This window comes from Cervus elaphus, chromosome 22 (genome assembly GCF_910594005.1).
Source record: "Cervus elaphus chromosome 22, mCerEla1.1, whole genome shotgun sequence".
NCBI classification, from domain to species: domain Eukaryota; kingdom Metazoa; phylum Chordata; class Mammalia; order Artiodactyla; family Cervidae; genus Cervus; species Cervus elaphus.
The window spans coordinates 36,904,186-36,929,070 of NC_057836.1; the positions used below are offsets into that span (position 1 = coordinate 36,904,186).

Consider the following 24,885-nt stretch of genomic DNA (forward strand, 5'->3'; position numbering starts at 1 on the left):
GGAAATAACTTGTATTACATTTTTTAAGGTTTCATATTTAGGAGCTACTTCCAGATTTTCTAGCTTGAGTTATCATGGAACGATAGGGCTTCTTTCAGATTAAAGATTTATGTTCATACTTACAGTATTACCTCAAGGGATAATTGGGTAGTTCTTTTTTAATAGAAAAATGACCCCAATTTATAATTCTGTTTTCTTCGTTTGTTTCTTCTTTACAAATTGCCACTATTTCTAAAGGAAGTGGTGAAATACAACAATCCAAATAGAATTCAAAGCTGAGAAATTCCAACAATCAGCAATTCAACAACAGAATTGAAACAATCCAAATAGAATTTCAATCCAAATAGAATTCACTTTTAACAATAAGTGGGAAAATATATCTGTGGAAGACCAGATTGATTAAAGAAGATTGCTAAGAACTCATATTATGCAAGAGTGGTTAATAAGTGGTAGATAAATGAATGGGAGAAACTGACTTTTTCCTTTTACTTGAATTTTGAACTTACAGGTAAACTAAATCACAACTTAATCACAATTAAAATGTTATTAAATGATATCAAACAGTTATTTATGTCATTCATAAACAGAAAATAACTTCTTATTGAAACATTGTATTAATAGTTATAATATTTATAAGTATTATGTAATACTAGGTAGTACTTTTCCCCATTTTATAAGAAACTACAATTTAAAAACCTGTAGGTTTTCTGAGAAGTATATTTCACTAGAGCATCCTTTTCCTGGTCTTTGTGAGGTTGACTCATTACACTTTAATAGCATTATTCTGTTTGTTTTTTATAGCATTCTCGTGTAATTCTTTTCTGTTACCTGTGAATTTGTGGCTCAGGAATAAATGTCTTGAGAGGAACAAAAACACGTTAACCATTGGTGGAAGCTTCATACCTTGTTGTTGGAGAAAAGGCGTCTTCACAGATTATTTGAGTCCTCCTTCTGGATGACTTTGTATTGTTTTGCATTCTAATTTCTTTTTCCTACTCTCTGGCCTGTGGACAAAAATGTCACTGTTGCTCAGAATGTTTAGACAATGTTTACAAACAAATTAGATTTTTTAAAATAAAAGTAGAGAAGGTGTGTGATTGTATTATGAAAACATTAGGATTGCTTTCTTTTGCATTTTTCCAAACATAAAATTATATTATGATACTGAATGTATTTGTAAATGACAGGGCTCTCATCTACCCTCAAATTTAGAATCCTTGGTATAAAGTGTTTAAATTTCATTCATTTCTCCCAGATTGGGTTGAGGAACAATATGTATCTTTTGTAGACAAATTAAGAAATTAGAAAAATATTTTTATAAATATCCATATATCGCTGAAAAGGCCCTAAAAGTAAATGACTTTACTAAAGAAAATTTCTCTGGATTATTTTAAAAAGATGGAGTTCATATAGTGATTTTTAATCTAGAAATATTTGCTCAGTGATAACAAGTGATCAGTTGCTGCTGCTAAGTCACTTCAGTCGTGGCCAATTCTGTGTGACCCCATAGACGGCAGCCCACCAGGTTCCGCCGTCCCTTTCTTAAAAATTATCATCACTTCTCATTTCCATAATCAATCCCATCATTTTAGGGTGGAGGCCATGTTTTCAACGGAAAGATTCAATGGATCTTTCATTGGATCCATGGGAAGATTCAGTGGAAAGATTCTCAAGGAGACTCATTCATTCCAATTTGTCTAATCTCATTCATCCAGCTGTAACCCAAGAGCCATTGAGGATTTCCAAACTGCTATTTTGGTAGGTAAATAGGTGTTTACTGCTTTCCTAATGTATTTCCTTGTTTCTTTTTGGACAGGGCCTAATGCAGGAGATCAATGATTTGAGGTTAAGAGTCAGTGAAATGGAAAATGAAAGACTTCAGTATGAGAAAAAGCTGAAATCTACCAAGGTAAGTTTTCGTAATGGCAAAAAATTTTATATAAGTGGCTCCACTACTCATCCATGATCAATAATATAGATAAAATACATTTTCTACTAGAATGTGGTAAAGAAGACATTTTAAGGCATTTTACAAGTGAACAAAGTTTTTCCCCAAGCTGGAGACCATCTAGAATTTAAACACTATTGTTCTGAATAAGGGCTTCCCGGTGGCTCAGTTGGTAAAGAATCCACCTGCAATGCAGGAGACCCTGTTTCGATTCCTGGGTCAGGAAGATCTGCTGGAGACAAGATAGGCTACCCACTCCAGTATTCTTGGGCTTCCCTTGTGGCTTAGCTGGTGAAGAATCTGCCCGCAGTGCGGGAGACCTAGGTTCAATCCCTGGGTTGAGAAGATCCCCTGGAGAAGGGAAAGGCTACCCACTCCAGTATTCTGGCCTGGAGAATTCCATGGACTATATAGTCCATGGAGTCACAAAGAGTTGGACACAACTGAGCGACTTTCACATTCTGAATAATTGGAGAAGGGAGTGGCACTCCACTCCAGTATTCTTGCCTGGAAAATTCCATGGACAGGGGACCCTGGCAGGCTATAGGTCCATGGGGTCCCAAAAGAGTTGGATACAACTTAGTGACTGAACAGCAACAATTCTGAATAAGAATCAGGGTTTAACTAATTTGGTAGAACATAACCTGTCATTTCTCTCGGTTATCTAACCTCCTTTATAAACTGATACTGTGTTCTTGGTTACTTAGCTTGTCTTTTTCTATCTGTAGTTTTCTTTCACTCCTGTCTCTCTACCAGTCTTTAATGGCCAAACTTTCTAGCATGAAAATCAAGGTGGGTCAGATGCAGTATGAAAAGCAGCGGATGGAACAAAAGTGGGAGTCACTGAAGGTGTAGTAGACCTTGGGTAATGGGTCAATGGCCTGTTGCTTTCTGGCTTGCGTTGTTTTGCTGTGATGGTGTTTTTAGTGGTGTGTGCATTCATTTTTGTGTGTGTGTCCCCTGTTTTTTTTAATATGTGTAAAGCTAATTAAAGGGACATTGCAATCCCTAACATTGTTTTCAGAAGCATATGAAATAGTGAAAAGTAATAAACTTATAAAATAAAAGTATTTGTTTATAAATTAAATCTCATTCTCTTAGACTGAGATCCAAGCATGGTAAAAAAAAATTGCAAAAGTCACCTGGGAAAGACTTCTCTTTGGTATCAGTAATAAACAGTCTTATTCTTTCAAGACTTTCTCAAAGGTAAATGCATACAGCAGTTAACTCTACCATGACAGTGAGTAGATGTTACTGCTTAGAAGCATAGTGAGCTCATGGCAGCACTTCTTGACAATGCTACTGAAAATTCCTTATATTTGGTGTCCATTCCCACCATAAGTAAAAACTATAATAGACCAACTTCTTAGCTGCTTTGAAGAGCTACATCTTCTCATAATGCTGAACATAATAGATATCTTTACCAACTGAAAATAAAATGTTATATTGAAAATAAAGTCATACTTATTTGCATTGTATAGCTTTATTTCCTGTGTTAATAAATACAACCAGCAAAACCTAAGTTTGCTAAAGCTAGTGATTCTTTACCAAAATGAGGCTGAAACAAACTTCAGTAAATAGAACATTGGATTTAAGGTCTTAAATAGTTGTGTAGTTTTTTCTTTTTTTTAAGATTAAAGAGTCTCTTTTTTTCCCATTGTTGTAGAAGATTCTATTCTTTTACCTTAGTGATGAGAAGGAATTATTTAGTCCCATGACTTAAAGTTGTTTATTGCCTGCTGCCTTATCCACTAATTAAGTTCTATCTTGTCTAGGGAACATGAGTACCATCTTGAAATGCTGAATAAATGTCAAGCAAGTCTAAGATATTTTTTCAAATTTGTATTTTGTTTTGCTTTTATGACACTAAGCATCTAATTTGGTTATCTTCTTTGATTAACTTGGTCAGATATTTTACTTAACATAAGACTTAAACCTTAGGGCTGCCCTAGTCCTAATTACACTTTTAAAGATTCATTTTTAATTTGATCACAAAGAAACTTGAAATAATTATACCATAGTTATTATAAATTGGACTTTTATTAATTATCTTGCTTCCTGCTTATCATTGCCACTGATTTCTGAAGTTTGCGTCTAAATTCTTGTAGTTTTTTTGTTTCATTCATGAAAACTAATTATTGATTCAAGAGTTAACAGACTCTCTGAATATTCCCTTTTAGTCATAATCTACTGTTTTTGAATGAATTTATCATTTGTAGGAGGAGCTGGCATCTCTGAAAGAACAACTGGAAGAGAAGGAATCTGAAGTGAGAAGACTACAAGAAAAATTGGTTTGCCAGATGAAAGGAGAAGGGGTTGAAATTCTTGATCGAGGTAAGAATATGTATCAAACATTTGTTTTCTTCTTTTGTTAAAACCGTCACAGTCTGTAAAAGAAGTTGATGTTAGATGATGTGTAACATTAGCATCAAAGAGAGAGAGGAGCAGCAGCAGCAGCCATCGGAGCCCCCGGACTCCTCTGAGACTCTTCACTGTGCTTGGGCGTCTGTTAACTTCCTCTTGAGCAGCCAGAGGAGGGCACCTCTGTACTTTTGCGGATGTTTATTTTAGATTAAGCCTAATCATTGGTCTAAGTGTTAGTTGCTCACCTGTGGCAACTTTTTTGCAACCCCATGGACTGTAGCCCACCAGTCTCCTCTGTCCGTGAGATTTTCCAGGTAAGAATACTAGAGTGGGTAGCCATTCTCTTCTCAAGGGGATCATCCCGACCCAGGGATCGAACCGAGGTCTCCTGCATTGCAGGCAGATTCTTTACTGTCTGAACCAGCAGGGAAGCCTACATGGTTAATTATTACATGGTAAATTCTCATCATGAGAGAGTTCTTGTCCAAATTACAATTGTCTGTACAGTGAGGGGCTTGAATTAGATTACCTCCATAGTCTTCTTGGCTCTAGATTGCCCTGGCTTTATTTATCTGCAGGTATCACAACTCCCTGTCCATCTGAAAATTCAGTCCGTCCAACATTGAGGGAAATGCATCTTTCCTCTCTGTTTCTGCATGTATAGGATCTACTTTCTTCAGGGACATTCACAGGCACGTTATGCTTTCACGAGTCGTAAGAGAAAAATGGATTCATAGGACTTGTGAACTACAGAGGCTACGTCAGAGTAATGCGACCCAAAATCAGATCTGAGGGCCAGCACTGGTCTGTGATTAGGATAAGACAGAGGATGAGATGGTTGGATGGCATCACCGACTCGATGGATGTTAGTTTGAGCAAGGTCCGGGCGTTGGTGATGGACAGGGAAGCCTGAGGAGCTGCATGCAGTCCATGGGGTCGCAAAGAGTCAGACATGACTGAGTGACTGGACTGAACTGAACGGGTCTGTGAACCACTTGTTAGCAGTACCCGACCAGACAGGTACAGGCATTAAGAGCTAGTGTTTAGAAACCTCATGGAATCTGATGCTAACATAACATCTAACTGTGTGATCAGTGGACTGATTTTGTTGAACAGGAGGTGGATCATTTCAGTGCTGTTAAACTTGAATGGTGAGATGGAGATGACATAAGCAGTGTCCTCATCATGTTCAGGAGGGTCATAGATCAGACTGTAATGGAAATATAAGAAGCAGCTGATGCAACATTAGCTGTTTTTTCATCACAGTGTTTAAGAAGCACTTGCATGTGGAAGGCGCAACTTTAATGTGAGAAAATCAAGTCTCAGAAAGATGAAGTAACAGAGGTAGTAACTCAGATTTACATCTTCTCATTAATTACATGAGGTTCTAACCTCACAGAAAGCATTATGGTATTATAGTGGCAGTCCTAAAGTCATAAAATAATGCTTCCTATTCAGTCTTTATGAGATTAAAGTCTCTTTATTTTAGGTAAAAGGAGACCAAATTATAGTGCTTTTAAAATATTATCATTGTAATATATGCTAACTTCCAATTCAATGGGTTTTCCTGCACAGATGAAAATTTTAAAAAGAAGCTCAAAGACAAAAGTAAGGTTTTTGGTGTATTTCCATCAGCCTTCACATTCACCCAAAGCACTACTTGGACTGTTCTTTGCATGTATTTTTAAAACATTTCTCTCACCAAAGATGTAAAATTGCTTCATCAATAAGCTCCTCATTTCTTCAGGATGTACCAAACAGAGGGTAACTAACCGATGATAGAAGTAGGAGTAAAAGACCATTTTGCAGATTGTACCCGAGTCAGCCCCCTTGCTCTGCGGGGTTCAGCAGAGCCCCCAGACTGTGGAGGGGAGGAAGCATTTCCTCTGTGGCCTGAGATACAGGGTCAGAGGAGAAAACAATGTTTATACTCCAGTGAAAATCTGCTTTTAAAAACAATACATTTATGTATTTATTTTTGACTGCACTGGGTCTTTGTTACTGCATGCAGGCTTTCTCTGCTGCAGTGTGTGGGCTTGAGGGCACAGGCTCAGTAGTTGTACACAGAGTTAGTTGTCCCTCAGCATGTAGGATCTTGCCAGACCAGGGGTCAAACCCGTGTCCTCTGCATTGGCAGGTGGGTTCTTCACCACTGGACCACCAGGAAAGTCAAAACCTACTGTTTTTAAAATTTACCACAGTTAACAATCATTTTAAACTTGCTTTTGCTTTCCAGTGTTTTGTAGCCCACTTTTTCACTGAGATCTATATTAGGGGTTTCTATAAACGTACGTACTCTCTTGTGTTACAAAAGAAATTGTACCCAGGCTGACTAACAGAGTCTAGGTTATTTAATGCAGGATAAAGATAAACCCTAGTGGACTTTCCTCCAGATGTTAAATTCTTCAGGAAATTTGCCATTTAAAAAATAATAATAAAAGCAGTTCCTACAGAGTATACCATAATTGAAAATGTTATATCTCTGCTGGATGATGCATCATTGTGTTAAAATTCACCTTCAGTAGTATTTTTTTCTCTTAGAAGGAGACAACTTTAGCTGAACTTTTTTCTCTGTTTTAATTTTTTTTAATTTGTGATCTCATTTGGGATTGACTTCATATTTAAAGTATTTGTTTTTATGATTAAAGTAGCATGCTTTTCTATTTGAATATCGAGTGTTAAGGAGAATCACTTACTTTGGCCCTTGTATTTTAAGATGGTATTGGAAATGAAGTTTATAGATGAAGCAAAGTACTTATTATCCTTCTGTATGGAATCTACAGCTAGCTTCTTAGCATGACACTCATGTAAATATCACATTCCATCAGGCTGTTACCATTTGTGTCTCCGTCTCGGTTATAACTGAACATTTTCTCTGCTTTTGTCATATATATATGCCATTCATCACTTTCACCTGCTTTATTATAAGTTTCTTCTTTGAAAATTCCATGTTTTTATTGTTATGGTACTGAAATTTCATCTTCAGCGTTCTTATCAGGGTTTTGTCCTTGCTTTGAGAGAGGGCAGTTGTTTTTTTTTTTTCTAGAATGACAACTATTAAGGTGAGCTATAATAGAAAGTGTTCATTTTTCAGATTTTCCCTAAAAGATAATATAAATGGTAAATGTGCCTTTAAAAAAAAAACAAGCAGAATAAATTACTAACATCTTTACCTTAAAACATTTCAACATGAAGAGTCAGTAGTTTCTTGTTATTTTCACACATTTTAAAAAAAACAGATTTCTGATTTGATATTGTGATATTTCAGATATTGAAGTACAAAAAATGAAAAAGGCTGTGGAGTCTTTGATGGCAGCAAATGAAGAAAAGGTACGTAGGTGAAATTTAACTGTTTATTTGGATATGTTGCATCATCATTTTGATCATTCCATGCATTTTCATCAGATACCCTAGTTAGAAAGAACATCCCCTAAACAACTGACATTAAGGGGATGGATTCTGCCTTCCTGCCCAAGTGGACCTGCTCTCAGTGGGTCAGTGACATACTTGTGCTACGTGGATAGGAATGGAGACCAGCAGCTCTGGCTCTACTGAGACTCCATCCCTCAACAGCCCACCATCTTGAATTTAGAACGTGTTCAAGCTATCAGATCAGCTTTTTACATTCAAGTGACAAATGAGAGAAAGGACATCGTCCATAGTGCATCCTTTCTGTGGTCCCTGGAAATTCTGGGCCACCATATGAACTCTGAAGGAGGTGGCCATGGCAGTCTTAGCTTCACCATCATGTTGACTTTAATCTCTGTGAACATGTTGCTTCCTTCACACTGCTGGCCTCTTTCGCATCTGGGATTGTCTCTGCTCTCCTGCGTGGGGAGATGCCAGGAAACAGGCACAGGCACCGTGTAGTCAAGATGGCACTAGGCTTTGTTTGAGATGCACTGGCCTAATGCCAACATCTCCAGGAGGGCTTCTCCTCCAGCTGTTCCTTCTCCCCACTGCACTCTGCTTAGAGCAGGGACGCAGGGTCTTAATAAAGTAACGTGTCTCTTCATGGCTTCCCTGACCAACCACATACCCAGCAGGCAGGTTCAGATCCTGTCACCAGAACTGTCCCCCCCTCATGTCCCTTAATGAGTAGAACAAGGAGACATTTTCCCACAAAAAGAGTAACTTCAAGGAAATAAAAACCAAGTCAATGCTAAAGAACTTTGTCTTGATCTTTTTCTCTCATCATAATGAGCTTCCTTCTCTTTCTTGCCTAACTCTGTTTATTGCCTTTCACACTTTTTGTTCTTTATTCAATGGAAATAAACTCATTGTACCCACCCACCCATATATAGGTTTATTTGTGTGTGTTAGTCCTCCCCACATCAAATAAAAAGTCATTAGCAAACTGTCCACATAGACTGAATTTGAAAAAAAAACCAACAACAACACTAAAATTCGCTTTGTTTTCATTTCTCTCCCTCAAAAAGCAACAATAACAAGCAAAACTCCCAGTGTTGAATGAGGGCTTATTAGATGCTCAGACTTCTCTAAGAGCACCAAGAGGGACCTAACTTCTTGGTGGTTCCAAGAAGCCTTCAAAGAGGACATATTTGGGCAAATCCTGAGTAAGAGCAAGAGTCATTCATCAAGAAAATGAAATGTTCTGGGCACAAGATCCATGAGCAAAATCACCAGTCAAAACCAAGTCTTGAAACAGCCACTGCATACTGGGAAAGTTCTGGAGCCATGAGATACAGGTGGAGGACGTGGGTGTATGAGGGGGTGCTATAGTGAAGCTGATGATTTAATGATTTGGAGTCTCAGCTTTAGACCTGGAATGGTGACATAATTAAATTGCCATGTTAAAAAGCCAATTCTGATGGCAGAATAGAAGCAAGAATAAAAGAAAGAGAATGAAGACAACAATTAAGAGGCTGTTAAAATTGGTGAGAAATGAAGCTGTGGAAAGAAGGCAATGGCAGTGAAGTTATAAGGGGGTCAGATTTCAGAGAAATTCACTGGTTAACAAGATTTTAAATCTTTGGATTTAGGGAAAATTTTCTGCTTTGGGCAGTGGGTTGAATGGGGTACCCATAAAAGAGTTAAGGGAATCCAAGCAGAGACTCAAGTACTAGGGGTGAATAATGAGCTTCATTTTAGATGTATTCAATTTGTGATGTGTTTGTGGGACATTAAAAGATTTCTCATAGAAATTTGGAAAATGAATCTACATTTCAGGATTAATGTAGGATTATAAGTTGGTGGGCAGAGAACCCTGTCAATTTTAGGAGAAACATAGAGTTGAAATATATAGATTGGTGGGGACAAAACTATAGTTGATATATCAGTTTGCTTTTGCCCCATAATAAATCACATTTGTTAATTCTCATACTTCTGTAGAATGGCTAGATTGTTCTTCTAGTCTGGGCTGACTTTGCTGATCCTCTGCCATTTGCTGGTGGCTGGGATGGGGCTGGATAGTTTAAGATGGTGTAATTCCCATGTCTGATGATTGACAGACTGGTCTAGGTTGATCCCAGCTGGGTTGTGTCTTCTCCAAATGATCTCCCTACCTCCACTAGGCTAGCCTATGCTTCTTCACGTAGTGGCCTCAGAGTTCCTAGGGCAGCAAGAGAGGGCATGCCCCAGCGTGCAACTACTTTTCAAGCCTTTGCTTTGAACCTCATTTGTTACATATCATTAGCCTACATAGGTCATATGGTCATGCCCCAAATCCATGTTGGAGGGAGCTAGGGATCCTATGTTTATAATCTACCACACTGAGGGCCTGGGAGAAGAGAAGAGGGTAAAGGATAAAACCTTGAAGCTCTAACATTTCATATTCTGTTCTGGACATTAGCGTAGGCTGGAGTGGGGGTGGGGTGGTAATGGAAGTAGAATATTCATCTGCTCAAGGATTAACAAATCAAGACAGAAGAAAAGAAAGAGTGAAGAGAAGAGTGAAAGAAGGAAAGTGGGGGTCAATCACTTGCCATCTGGAGATCAAATTCGGAAAAGGATGGAAAGTGTCCACTGTTTTTAGTAAAGAGAAGGTTGTGTGCGTGTGCTCAGCATGTCTGACATTTGCAACCCGGTGGACTGTAGCCCGCCAGGCTCCTCTGTCCATGAGATTTCCCGAGGAAGGATACTAGAGTGGGTTGCCATTTCCTACTCCAGGGAATCTTCCCAACCCAGGGACCGAACCTGTGTCTCCTGCGGCTTCTGCATTGGCAGGAGGATTCTTTACCACTGTGCCACCTGAGAAGCTATGAAGAGAAAGGTCCCTGATGACTAATTGGAGAAACTTTGATGGAGTGTTGTGAGAAGAGAAAAATCAGATGGAAATTAATGGTGGATGATGAAGATAGCAAGTATAGATCTTTCTTTCCGGCTCTGACTTATTGTAGAGAGGAGAGTAATTAAAGTTGATTTTTTTCTCGGCTGTTTTTTGTATCTTATTACCTTGTTTTGTTTTTGTTTTTTAAAGATGGCAGCTGAAGGATAGGATCTCTAAATTTAGAGGTACTTTTTCTATATCTCTGATGTATGTAGGAAAAATATTCTAGACATTAGCAGTTTTACTAAAGTTTAGAACTGTTCTTTGAATAATGTAAATAATTCACGTCTGCTCATTCTTTTCAATTACTTTTATTGTTTAAAAATCATAATATTAAAAATTATTATTTTATTAATAGGATCGGAAAATAGAAGATCTTCGACAGTGCCTGAACAGGTACAAGAAAATGCAAGAAACAGTGGTTTTGGCTCCAGGTAAAAAAGGTATGTAGCTCTAAGAGCTTTTCTACTTGAGTTGATTTTACATGGCTGTAAACTTTTTACATTTGGCCTCAATTGCTATTATTTCAAATTAGGTGGCTCATCCATTCATTCAGCAATGTTATTAGGCATCTGTTCTCTGCCAGAAAAAGTGTAGGCTGCTGAGTGCAGTGTTGTTTGGTTGTTCAGACAGAGCCCTCCCCATGTATAGGGGATATTCCAGAGAGAGAGAGAGAATCACAGCATGTGCGAGAGCCTTGGTGGAAAAGGATCTCAGTGTGTGTACATAGAGCTGATTCACTTCATTGTACAGCAAACTAACATAACATTGTAAAGCAGTTCTACTCCAATTAAAAAAAAAAGGAGACGCATGTGCCTGAAAGGTAGTGGGCAGAGGGCAGAGTGAGACAGTTGTGATAATAGAAGAGACACAGCCAGATCATGCAATGTGAGGAGTTCAGCTCTCTTTCCAGCCCAGAGGATCCATTGAAGGGTCTTAACAAGTCAGTGACATGACAGATGGAGCGTTGTGGACTATGGACCACTGGGACTATGCCAGCAGTGTTGGAAGGAAGGGAAACCAATCAAGATAACCTTACATTATTACAGTGGGAAGATTTGATAGTGCTGATTGGAAATCTATTTTGGTGTTACCCGTGACTTAATAGTGTGATGAGTTAGATTAGCAAAGTGAAGAAGAAGAAAGCATCAGGAAAGAACATTTCTGGCTAAAGCAACTAGCAGAGGATGTCTCCACTTATCAAGAGGGGGGAATCTAGAGGAGAAACATTGCCGGGGTTGAGGGGTATTGTGTCCAGCTTTGAATACATTTTTTAAAAAGTCTGTAAAACATCTAAGTAAAAATAGCCTGTATTTTGTTGTATTTATTATTATTTTATCTGCTGATGGGCCAACTGGCCATCCTCAAATACAACAAAGCTTTGGGGGTCATTCAAAATAAGCAAAAATGTTAAGAACTTTGAAGTTCTCTTGTTCATTAGCACGGCATAGGTGGGGCTATGTACTTTAAAAGTAAGTGATGAAAATAAGTCTTTGGGAAGGTACTTGTGGAACATTTGGGATTTTGAAATTTTAATTTTGATGGGTTCACAAAGAAAGAAAATCCTTTGGACCAGGATCTTTGAACAAAATGGATCTTCATGTTTTTGTCCATGAGGCCTGGCATGTATTAAGACTTTATAGTTATCTGAATGAGCAAATAAACCTCTAATTGTCATGATAGTTCTCATTACTCAGCATTTTCTATGCCTTCACAAGAGTATCTTTTAGGGAATATTACAGATTCTCTAATTAATTTTTACATAAAATTATTATGCAAATATTTTACATAGTATTTTTGCATAGTCATAGTATTTGTAACATTGTTTGATTTTATAGAATCTCAATACTATAATGTTTCAAAATGAAGAAAGAGCAGATTAATTTCTGCAACTAGACTATATTGTAAAATATTTAGAAAATAGAGAAAAGGGGTAAAAATCACTCATAACTGCACTGGCATGATCACTACTGGCATTTTCATGTAATTCTTTCTGCCTTTTTAATCTATGTATATAATAGTATAGTTAAAAGAGAGAGTTTTTAACCCTGTACAGAAGGATTTTTATAAACCATTGGAAATTATGTCCTGTTCTAATGAAGAGTTTCATCAACAGTGCTTTCTCAGTAGGATTTATATTTATTTAGAAAATCCTCAGGCAATTCTAAGAATACCTCAATTCTAATAAAATTAGAGTAAAAATCTAATAAAACCTAAGTTAAAAGCTATGTCTAGTTAGTATCTTTAAACAAGTAAATGATTCACCATTCTGTGTTATTTAAAGACTAGTTGGAAGGACCGTTCTGTTTTTAAAAAAGACTGTCTGGCACTGTTGTTCAGCCCTTAATCCTTTTCATTTCTAGACACATTAAAAAAAATTCTCAGAGTTGCTACTTTGCCGGTTATGTGGTTGCTTTTTTCCATTATGTCATTATTCTTTCTGCTCTAAAGTGAAATGAATGGCGTAAAGAACCCTCTCAAGAGGGACCAAGAGTCATCATCTTTTCTCTTTTCCCTTTTTGCTTTGCACATTTTTTTTTCAAGAGCGTAGTAGTGATGGAAATGGAGTTAAGTGTGACTCTGTTGCTGTTTAGAATCACTTGAGTTGTACTCCTGGAATTGCTCCACAGGTTATTTCTGAAGTGAAATACTTAAAGCCCCACATGCTGACACAAAACTATAGAAGGGTTGCCAGACTCAGTTAGCTTTAATGCCAGTGCTGTGAGTCCAGTTACGTTTATTAAACCACTATTGACCAGTGCTGGATACTCACGTGGCCCAAGAGCCCCTGGGCCTTAGGTGCTCCCAGTTTAAGATGCTATTCCTAGGGCCCATGTTGTTGTTCTTAGGGATGCCAGAAGTTGACTCTTTGGTTTTTAAGGATCAGAAAACTCTTTATGTGCAAGATTCTTATCTTCCTCCAAAAGTGAAAAGCTGTTGGTGTCCTCTCTGCTTTGTTGTTCCTAGGCCAAGATGGCGACTTGGAAGACCTGCTTCCGTCCAGCTCCTTCTCCACTCTGCTGGACCCGCAGGTCTTTAGTGATCTGGAGAAAAACCTGTCGCTGACGCCAGTAAGGGGATCTCCCAGTCATGACCCATTTAACACAAGTGCTCCAGAAGAGGTATTTACAGACTTATTGTTTCTCCATGTTAAAGAGACTCTGTCATTGAAAGTTAAAGTGCTGTTGACAACATCAAAGACTTGGGTTCTTTTCTGAGTTGGATCACTAACTTGCTTTGTCTTGGCAGTCATTATGACCTCTGGGTCTTTATTTGAAACATCTTTTTTCCCCCCTCTCTTTAATAAATAAAGGTTTGGGCCATTTGCAGCAACATGGATGGACCGGGAGAGTGTCATACTGAGTGAAGTCAGTCAGACTCCTCCTCAGAAGGAGGAGTATCACATAACATCCCTTATATGTGGAATCCAAAAAGAAAGGATACAAATGATCTTACTTACAAAACAGAAACAGACTCACAGACTTGGAGAAGCAGCTTATGGTTGCCAGGGGAAAAGATCAGGGAAAGGATAATTAGGGAGTTTGGGACGTACATGTACACACTGCTATACTTAAAATGGATAACCACCAAGGACCTACAGTATAGCATACGGAACTCTGCCCAGTGTTATGTGGCAGCCTGGATGGGAGGGGAGTTTGGGGGAGAATGGGTACATGTATATGTATGGTTGAGTCCCTTTGCTGTTCACCCGAAACTGTCAACATTGTTTGTTAATTGGGTGTACCCCAATACAAAATAAAAAGTTTAAAAAGGAAAAAAATAAAGAGTTGGGCAATGTCAAAATCACTTATATAATTCAGGGAAGACATATGAATCCTTTGGAGATGGATGTAGTCTTCAATATGAGATTATAATCTACTTACTAAAAAATAAGTAGGCAATGAATAAAGTGGGGGCAAAGTGAGATTATATAAGTTTTAGTCACTTGTGATGGTAACACAGAAAGATGATGGACTTCGGTTAACAAGCTGGGTATTGTGGAGTCATGTATTGCTTGGAAGTATCCAAACTGGAAGTCAGCAAATGAATTATCTACAAGCATAGTTATGGCAAAACAATAAGAAGTAAATTGCCTTGACAGATTACACATCGGTTGCTTGATCACTTGGTAAATATGGTATCATCTGCATGGAGCATCTGCTTCATGGGATCTGTAGTATTGGAAAATGCTTTAAAGCAGCAAACACCTTCCTGCTGCTGCTGCTAAGTCGCTTCAGTCGTGTCCAACTCTGTGTGACCCCATAGACGGCAGCCCTCCAGGCTCCCCTGTCCCTGGGATTCTCTAGGCAAGAACACTGGAGTGGGTTGCCATTTCCTTCTCCAATGCATGAAAGTGAAAAGTGAAAGTGAAGTCGCTCAGTCGTGTCCGACTCTTAGCAACCCCATGGACGGCAGCCTACCAGGTGCCTCTGTACATGGGATTTTCCAGGCAAGAGTACTGGAGTGGGGTGCCATTGCCTTCTCCGAAACACCTTCCTACAGCCCTGCAAATTATCTTCACAAGGTGGAATGAAGAGAAAGACCACCTATTTTGTAGAAGGTGGAGATGCTGGCAGTACAGTAGACTGGATCAACAGGCCTTTTGAACTAGGGTGTCTACCATGATTATTTTTGTAATCTGATCAGTTAATAAATAGTGACTACTTTCAAATTAAAAAAAAAAAGAAGAAGAAAATTTCCCCTTCAATTTGTTAAACTTGAAAAAAGCAGCTAGAGGGGAATGAACAGTTTAAACTCGCTTATATTACTTTCACTTCAAAGTGGCACCAAAATCTATTATTGTTATCTGTTGCACACCACCCCCAAAACTTTGTGGCTTGAACTACAACATTGGTTTTGCTGATGAATCTGCAGTTTGGGCAGGGCTTGGCAGGAACATCTTGTCTTTGCTCCCCTGGACATCAGCTAGAATGGTGAGAAACCTAGGGGCTTGAGTCATCTGAAGGATACTCTATTCACGTGTCTGGTGGTTGAGGCAGACTGTTGACTAGGACCTCAGCTGAGACTCAGACTGGAACAACTACATGTGATTGCTTAGCTTCCTGTCAGTGTGGTGGTGGGTCGTAAGGATGAGCGTCCCAAGGAGAGGACTGGGCAGATTTTACCACCTTTTGTGACGCATCTCAGAAGTCATGTAGAATCTCTTCTCCTGTAGTCACAGGGCCATCCAGATTCAAGGAGTGGGAACATAGACTCTACCTCTTGATGAACAAGTGCCAATATCATAAGAATACATGGGATGGGATATATTGGGGCAACCATATTTGGCTGTCTGGCTCCAACATATCCCTCTCCCATGGAAAATAACATTCATCCCCTCTTCAAAGACCCCTCAGCCTCATTCCAATTTGGCATCAGTATCCCTGGATCTTGTCATACCAATCAGGTCAAGTTATAGATGAAGCTTTTCAGGTACATTACCTTGGGCACAGCTTTGTGAATACCATTCCATTCTATTTAAGGAACCTGGAACTTAAAGGACAAGCTGTCTGTCCCCCACACATCCAGTATACAGTGGTGGGATAAACATAATGTAGCTGCTGTAGGCTGGAGAAGGCAACGGGAATCCACTCCAGTACTTTTGCCTGGAAAATCCCATGAGCAGAGGAGCCTGGTGGGCTGCAGTCCATGGGATCACGAAGAGTCAGACATGACTGAGCGACTTCACTTTCACTTTTCACTTTCATGCATTGGAGAAAGAAATGGCAGCCCACTCCAGTGTTCTTGCCTGGAGAATCCCAGGGACAGGGGAGCCTGGAGGGCTGCCGTCTATGGGGTCGCACAGAGTCGGACACGACTGAAGCGATTTAGCAGCAGCAGCAGCAGCTGCTGTAGGCACTCCCATTGAAAAATAGAGAAATACAAGGCACACATGTGTCACTAGTCCCTAGCAATTCCATGGAGGCTAGTCCTCTAGGCTCTTGGCTTCCTTTTGAGCCATCCTTCTTTTTAATAAGAAGAAGCCTGTATTTGCAGATGAGTAGTTTTCTGTTGAGTGTCCATTTAGGTCACAAAGCCTTCATTTCTTCTCATTTTCTACTAGCTATATTCCTTTCAGTCTAAATTGACAGAATATTTTAAACATTTGGAATTTCTTATGAATCAATGTATAATTCACTCCATTAGATAAAATCATATCCATAAATATCTTCACAAAAAAATCGTTCATTACTTTAGGTTCCCTGTGAGGCCACTATGAGATATCCCCTTTAGAGTTTTTTGACCTGTTTGAGAGGTTTAAGGAGAGCACCACCTCAAATTTTCCTCTCTTAACAAAGCCACACCTGTGGCTTCATCTTAAGGCTGTTTTCCTGACGACACCTGTGTTTGATCTTTGCCTTGAAACCATTTCTTAATTTTGATATGTAATATTCCATCTAGGGAAACTAGGAATGAGAAACAGTTTTATTTTTCAATTAAATCTTGGCTCCTTTTTATTTAACAGATCCTTCTTTGGTCATCTCTCCTAACATTTTATTGTAAGAAATTGTGAGAAGGAATCAAATGGCATCTTTTTATATATGTTGCTCCTAATTACATAATGAAAATATGAGATTTCAATTGAATGAGAAAGAGTTCAATGAGAAAACAACATTTCTCTTAGCTGAAATGTGTCATTAAAAAGGTATTAATGAGAAGGGGAATTGCATGAAGGTAGTCAAAAGGTACAAAGGCTATTAGTAAGTACTAGGAATGTGATGTCCAACATGATGACTGCAGTTAACACTGTGTATTGTGTGTTTGAAAGTTGATAAGAGAGTATATCTTAGAAGTCCTCATCATGAGGGAAAAACTTTTTCTTCACCTATCTATATGAGGTAGTAAATGTTAATTTAATTAACTATGGCAATCATATAACAGTGTATGTAAGTCAAGTCATTATCCTGTACACCTAAAACTTTCACAGTGGCTATGTCAGTTGTTGTTGTTCAGTTGCCAAGTCGTGTCCAAGACTTTTCAATCCTGTGACTTGCAGCACACCAGGCTTCCCTGTCCTTTACTATCTCCCAGAGTTTGCTCAAACTCACGTCCATTGAGTCAATGATGCCATCCAATTATCTCATCCTCTGCTGCCCCCTTCTCCTCCCACCCTCAATCTTTCCCAGCATCAGGGTCTTTTCCAGTGAGTTGGCTCTTCACATCAGGTGGCCAAAGTATTGGAGCATCAAGTTCAGCATCAGTTCTTCCAGTGAACATTCAGGGCTGATTTTGTTTAGGATTTACTGGTTTGATCTTGCAGTCCAAGGGATTCTCAAGAGACTTCTCCAGCACCACAATCGAAAACATCAATTCTTTGGTACACAGCCTTTTTTCTGGTTCCACTCTCACATCTGCACATAACTACTGGAAAAAGCATAGCTTTGACTATCTAGACCTTTGTTGGTGAAGTGATATCTCTGGTTTTTAATACACTGTCTAGGTTTGTCATAGCTTTTTTTCCAATAAAACTGAAAGGGAAAAAAACCTAAGGAATTAGTTAAGGAATAAGAATTATCTTAGAGGGAAAAATTCTCTAGTTGTTAAATATTTACACTAAAAGAAAAAATACTGTATGATGGCCATGGCATGTGCTCTATTTGTTGAGAGCAGGTGCTGTTCCATATGGGACATACCTGGATAACCTCATATCTTTACCAAAAAGAAAAAGTCTTCACTATGTGAATTGCAGTTTAATGACAGATAATAAGTTTGGAACAAGAATGATTTTAGGATGATTGAAGATGTTCAGCCACATTTTTAAAGAAAAGTCAGGAGGGCAATTTGAGGTTGGAGTGAAAGCCCTAAATTTTGAAAGAAATCTAGAAAATGGGTCAGTTTGCTAGTGTAGCTATTTTTCCCAAGGAAGGAACCCAAGGAAGTGAGTGCACATCAGAAAATGGGTATGGTGGTTAAATAAATTGCCCAGAATGAATCATAAAGATTCAAACTGAAAAAAGTGATAGTGAAGTAATCGCCTATTTTATAATAATACGACTTGTTAAGGAACAGAATTCAGCTGGGTAAATTTTAAAGATCTGTTAGCTTTATTCAGTGATCCATGAATCCAGCAGCATCCCATCAACTGTTATAGGCAGAGTGGAGCAGAAAAGGGAAGTCTTACTTGGCATGCGCTGATTGGTTAATGCAGGTTTATTCCCTTACATAGAATAGAGGTCTTGGGCCCCAGCCAGGTAACTTGTGCTGAACCGGAAGTGCTGACTGGTTGACCTAGTCCTTCCTTTTCTTGGAAAGCTGAGCATAGGAAATATAGTTACGTCCAGGCTTGCTAATATAGGGCTTAGCATGAGTGACTCCATCTTGTGCCCAATCTTTAACAGACTTTGCATTTTATAACTTTTTCTAGTATCACAGGATGGGACTGCCACTCAGTAACTGAAACAAATCTCACAAAGCTGTTTTCATTGCTTATTTAAGTAAGTGAGTTTGTTGGTTGGTCAAGGACATTGGGCTTTCAGTGGCAGGAGTGAGTTGCATCAGTTGTGTGTGGTTGTGAAGGTGAGGCTGTTGTTGACTGGTTGACACTCAGAAGTGTGTTCCTGGTGTGGGTCCCTACCTGATTAACTTACTCCCAGAAGCCAAGAGCTGTCTTGGATTGGCTGACTTTCAAAAGTGAGTTCATTGAGGCAAGTTTTTTTCATTTTTTACTGGAATTTTTTTTTTAAGTGCTTCATTTATTACTTCATGGTGTGGCTCACAATCTAACTGCTCTCTGGTTGTCAGAAATTACTGAAAACCAGTGTTTAGAAAGCCTTTCACAAAATCCATCCTTAGGATATACAAAGCATTTGGGGGGATAAAATGTATTATGCTTTTTTGTTGTTTTTGCTATAATATTGTTACTACTAAGCTTCGTGTTTTAAGTAGTGTTGCCACAAAATCTATTATAATTTGTTTTAATGACACTTTTCATCAGTTCTGTTAACTGAAGTTAGTTAACCTGTGCACATACAGAATAATTAACTACCATATTAAACTAATGGTAGCAATTAAAGTGCAAATAGTGCTTTGTTTACAAAACTCTTTAACCAAATTTCATCTACAATCATTGCAACCCTGTAAGGTAGGCATTGATGTTGTCATTTTACAGGGGAGAAAATGAATGTACAGTTAACTTACCTAAGGTCAAATTCACTTAGTCAGGTGTGTCAGGGTCAAGATGTCAGTCAGGACTTAACATGGTTAGGATTTTCTGTTAACTTTCTTAATGGTATTTATTATGTCTTCTTCTCAATATTCAGTGTCTTCTTCAAAAGCGTGTTCAAAAATTACCTTCTTCTGAATGTTTCCTCTGATTACCGCGTCTGGATGTTTATGTCCTAAAACCATTTTATCAATATAAGGATAGAGTTCTAAACACAGGTGTATGAAATTTTAGCAGTAGACCACTTAATTGTCTTATTTTTCTCTTTGTTACTCTGTGCATTATATTCTGTTTGTTTGATGGATTGATTTGAGGTTTTTTATTATTACATTACAGTTCAACACAAGCATCTTGCAAGTTTCAATCCCTTCATTATTGCCAGCATCTAAAGGCTTGGAAACTTCTGAAAAAGCAAAATTGCCTTCTAAGCCAGAGACTCCATTTGAGGAGAGGTATGTCATTTATTGGGCTTCCCTGGTGGCTCAGATGGTAAAGCATCTGCCTGCAATGCAGGAGACCCGGGTTCGATCCCTGGGTTGGGAAGATCCCCTGGAGAAGGAAATGGCAACCCACTCCAGCCTCTTGCCTGAAAAATTCCATGAACTGAGGCACCTGGTAGGCTACAGTCCATGGGGTCGCAAAGAGTCGGACACAACTGAGTGACTTAAAAAAAAAAAAGTAATCTATGACCTAATGCTGCAATATGAATACTCAGAAAAGTAGATCCGCCAAAAGCAGGAGTGGGCTGCATTTATTTACAGACATGATCTTTAACCCAGAGAAGCAAGAAACAGTAAGACACTGGCCAGGGAGCCCCACAGCAGTTCTCTATTATTAAAATAAGAGGTGTGAAGCAGGAAGTAACTGGAGGTTCGGCTGGGGAAGTATGCTGATCAGGTTAGAGAGGGAACTTGGCTTGTATATCCTAGGTCCCAGGTGGTCATCAAAGGACTGCAAGGAGAATAGCAACAGTCGTGTTCCTGAGGCTGTTTGGAAGATGTTGTCAAGGAGCCAGGATGAGGATCCGATAGCCTCTCCCTAGGCAAATAGAATGTGGGGGGAATATGTTCCCAAATTAATTGCCTAATCTTCCAATTAGACTAAATAAAATTAAGTAGAATATCAGAAGAGAGAGAAGTAACTGTTCTTACACAATTTTTTGTTATTGACAGTTTTGTTCACTTGGAATATATATGGTCTTTTTTTTTCTTCATGAAACTCATCAAAAATTTTTTTTTTACAATATTTTAGTGATGGAATTGGTTCTGCTGCTGAAGCTCAACTGTGTGATAGTCTTGCGTAAGTTCTGTTTTATCAAATGTGAAAAATATGTTTGCTGCTTGGGACACAAAAAGTGTCTGTTACACTAACAATGACTAGTGTTAGAAGCAGGTGTCCCTGAGGCCTGCATGAGTGAATGCAGCCGTAATGACCGGAGCGGGTGGGGGTGGGGGTTGTAAAGAAACAAATAAATACTTGCTCTTTTACCATTATTTCATGCCACCTTTCTGCTGATCTTGAGCCTTCCTTCATCAGTTTTCATGTGAAGTTCAGTGCTTTAAATTTCATTTTTGTACTGACCTGTATTTTGAGTATGTCTGTTAGAAAAGCATCACAGCGGCTGGTAAGGCTGCCATGGTATTTTGTACTTTCAGATTAATAAGCTGACCTAATGGCTACATTTATCCAAGTTAAAGTCTGGATGAAATTAGAAAAACATTTTCAGAGCTATACTCAAAGATGAGATCTTTTTTCTCCATTATCTTTTTCTTTATTTGGTAGTTGACATTTCTAGCAACTTATTTACACATAAATACATGAGAAATGCCTTTTAAAAGTTTGTTAGTATATTCCATTATCCTGTATCTTACAGCAAAGTTATTTATTTGCTCTTGTTTTTAAACTGGTCAGATATTCCTGCCTTCAGTTTCTGAGTAACGACAGCTGCGTATAATTGAATGCAACTTATGAGAAGAGCAAGACTTTCCCAGGTGTTCACACTGTCACTGTGCCTTTACTAAGGTTTTAAATGAGTTATTATCGCAACAGGGATTCCTCTATTATGCTTGATTAGGACTGGAAAATAAAGTGCTTTGCCAGACTCAGAAAACTGACTCCTTTGTGAACTGAAAAGTAATACTTTTTCATCCTTTATTTTCATTAGAAGGATTAATATAAAAAGTACACGACCATTGTAAAAGTTCCTGGTGTAAATGTGTATATGCAAAGGATGCACCACTAGCCTGTGGAAAACACTGGTTTATTTTCGAATATTGACATCACAGGATAGTCCTAAGTGTTTTTCCAGCCATTCTAACGTGCGCAAGACAGTTAAAGTTATTGGCGGGACAGTTAACCACCCCTGCTTTTAAAAGAACTAAACATTGTAATTTAGTTAAGTACATAAATGACTGTCTGAATCCTGATTTTCTTTTATTACCAGGACTCCATTCACATGCAATTTTAGTTTCTTTCCAAGGCATTCTACTTAGAAGCAGTGGCACCAGAGCCACTTACTATTAATCATAATTATTATTGTTATTATTTTTAGAACTTCAAGTTTGCAGAAGTCTAGCAGCCTGGGCAATCTGAAGAAAGAGTCATCAGACGGGGTTGGTCCTGTGTTTTTTCTGTCTGTTACCCTGAGGCGAAATATTTAGGGATCTTCATCTTGTCCCATTTGTGGTTTCAGTAATGGAAAAGTATTAGATACTGCAGTTAATGATAAATATTAAGGAATATGAGTGTAAAGGATTGAAAGTAGTACATAAAGTCAAATGTGGAGACATTAATAAAGTATTGTAGAAATTAAGTGAAGATGAGATTTTGTAGCCCTGAAATAGATGTAAATTTATTTTAATTTGTTGAATTATATGTGAGAAATTCTAAATAGATTAATTCCTATAACAATATTTAACTACTGTTGTTGTTTTGAACAGGAAAAGGAGTCTATTCCAAAGCCTTCAGAAGTAAGTTTTATGTCCAGATTACAATGTAGAAATGTTTGAGAGTTCTAATACATACATCAAACTTCTTAATACATAATGCATAAGATTGCTTAATATATAAAACATAAGACTACTTAAATGTCTCCAATAAAGTAAAATTCTAAGAACCTGCAAAACATGCCAAGTGAATGAAGCTCAACACAAAAGGTCACATATTATATGATCCCATTTATGTAAAATACCAGAATAGGTAAATCCATAGAGATAGAACACAAATTTGTGGTTGTCAGGGGTGGAGGAGAGAGGATGGGGAGAAACTGCATAGTGAATAAGGGGTTTACTTTAGAATGATGGAAATGTTTTAGAACTAGGTAGAGGTGTTGGTTCCACAACACTATGAATGTGCTAAATGCCACTACATTTGCTCCCTTTAAAATAGTTACTTTTGACTTTGCTGGTCCAGTGATTGAGACTCCGCACTTCCAATGCCGGAGTCATGGGTTTGATCCCTGGTTGGGGAACCAAGATCCCACAAGCCATGTGGCACAGCCAAAAATTAAAATAGTTACTTTAATGTTATATGACGTTCACGTCAATAAGAACAAAATAAAAGCGAAGCTCCAAACTCTTGGTTATGCTACTTGATGACAGTAACAACCAAACCTGGGTTTCCTTACACTTCACAAAAAGCCCTTCTTAGAAAGATCACCAGCTGTTTGTATTATATAACCAGTGTCTATCCACAGCAGACATTCTGGTATTTTAAAGGCATCGTCAGCATGGGTTCTGGCTCTTCTTTCTTCTCTTTTTCAAATGTTGACCTTGCACAGGTCACAGTCTGGTAAGCACACTCTCTCCAGATGCAGTCTCTCACTGTTGGCTCTCACTGCCTTGAGTCACGAGTGGGTGTAACTAACAAAGCACAGAAAGTGGATCCAGTCACAATTCATGTCACTGTTCTTTTTGTCTTGCTAATTCAGTAAGTGGTGTGAAATGACGTTGACATAGGGCATTGAGATATTGATAAGAGAATCACTGGATTGTGCCATCGGTACATGTTTGGTTACTATGAATGGTAGAAATGTCGAGAAAAATATCCACCTTAAAAGCTTGTTGCTCCTTGCCCTTCTCTCTATTTCTGCAGAAAAGAGAGAGGACAAGAGATGTTCAAGAAATGAGAACATGCAGACAAAAGAATCCTTGGATAATACTAAAAACAGTATAATTACCAATTTAAATAACCAGAAAGCTCAAAATTAAGTTACAGGCAGACCTCGGAGGTATTGTATGTTCAGACCCAGGCCACCACAATAAAGCAAATATTGCAATAAAGTGAGTCACACAAGCGTTTTGGTTTCCCAGTGCATATAAAAGCTATATTTACACTATACTACCATAATCTATTACATCTGCAGTGGCATGATATGAACAAAAACCATGTACATACCTTCATTAAAAGGTGCTGGAAAATGCTAACCGTGATCTGAGCCTTCAGCAGGCTGTCACCTTTTTACAATAGTAACATCAAAGGTCACCAATCACAGATTTCCGTAACAAATATAATATTAACGGAAAAGTTTGAAAGATTGTGAGAATTACCAAAATGTGTCACGGGGACACAAAGTGAACACATGCTGTTGGAAAAATAGCTCTAATGCAGGGCTGCCACACACTTGCAGTTTGTTAAAAACACAATATCGGCAAGGCACAATAAAGGGAGATGCAATAAAATGAGGTATACCTGTATTTAAAGTCACAGTTAAAATTCTTGATAAGGATTTTGAAATATTGTGAGGATCTCAAGTGGCTTCTGAATCAATCAAGATAAATTTAATTTCAGTGTATTTCATTTTAATGGTTAATCATATTTGAATGTATCACAGTCATTGAAAACCAGTGATCCATGTTTAGTAACTTGCAGGTGAGATATGACTATAACCCAAAATCCCATTTCAAAATTATATATCTTAAATAGTTGCTGCTTGTGGTTTCATTTTATCATTAATTCTTTGAGAGGAAATATTTAAAATAAGTGGAGTAGAAATAACTGGAGTTCTTATACTGCTGGTATAGAAGGTCAGGACTAATGTCTACTTTATAGAATAATTACATTATATTGGGATTTTATTGTTGTAGTTATAAAGACTGTGAACTATATCATAACCAGGTCTTT

General features: G+C 38.2%; 1 protein-coding gene and 1 non-coding gene across 19 annotated transcripts in view; both read left to right on the forward strand.

Moving 5' to 3' along the window:
* Positions 1 to 24,885, forward strand: part of PPFIBP1 (PPFIA binding protein 1) — a 196,886-nt gene that overhangs the window by 154,684 nt on the left and 17,317 nt on the right. For 12 of the 18 annotated variants that reach the window (XM_043881930.1, XM_043881923.1, XM_043881926.1 and 9 more), the window contains 11 exons: positions 1,817 to 1,909; positions 2,705 to 2,797; positions 4,168 to 4,282; positions 5,888 to 5,920; positions 7,581 to 7,642; positions 10,960 to 11,044; positions 13,569 to 13,723; positions 20,101 to 20,216; positions 21,016 to 21,063; positions 22,316 to 22,376; positions 22,704 to 22,733. In XM_043881930.1, the coding sequence (XP_043737865.1) occupies positions 1,817 to 1,909; positions 2,705 to 2,797; positions 4,168 to 4,282; positions 5,888 to 5,920; positions 7,581 to 7,642; positions 10,960 to 11,044; positions 13,569 to 13,723; positions 20,101 to 20,216; positions 21,016 to 21,063; positions 22,316 to 22,376; positions 22,704 to 22,733 (891 nt within the window). The remainder of the gene's footprint in view (positions 1 to 1,816; positions 1,910 to 2,704; positions 2,798 to 4,167; positions 4,283 to 5,887; positions 5,921 to 7,580; positions 7,643 to 10,959; positions 11,045 to 13,568; positions 13,724 to 20,100; positions 20,217 to 21,015; positions 21,064 to 22,315; positions 22,377 to 22,703; positions 22,734 to 24,885) is intronic. The other 6 variants (XM_043881935.1, XM_043881938.1, XM_043881937.1 and 3 more) reach the window with 4 other exon arrangements.
* TRNAC-GCA lies at positions 20,236 to 20,307 on the forward strand. Its single transcript has one exon. It is a non-coding gene; the product is annotated as a tRNA-Cys (tRNA).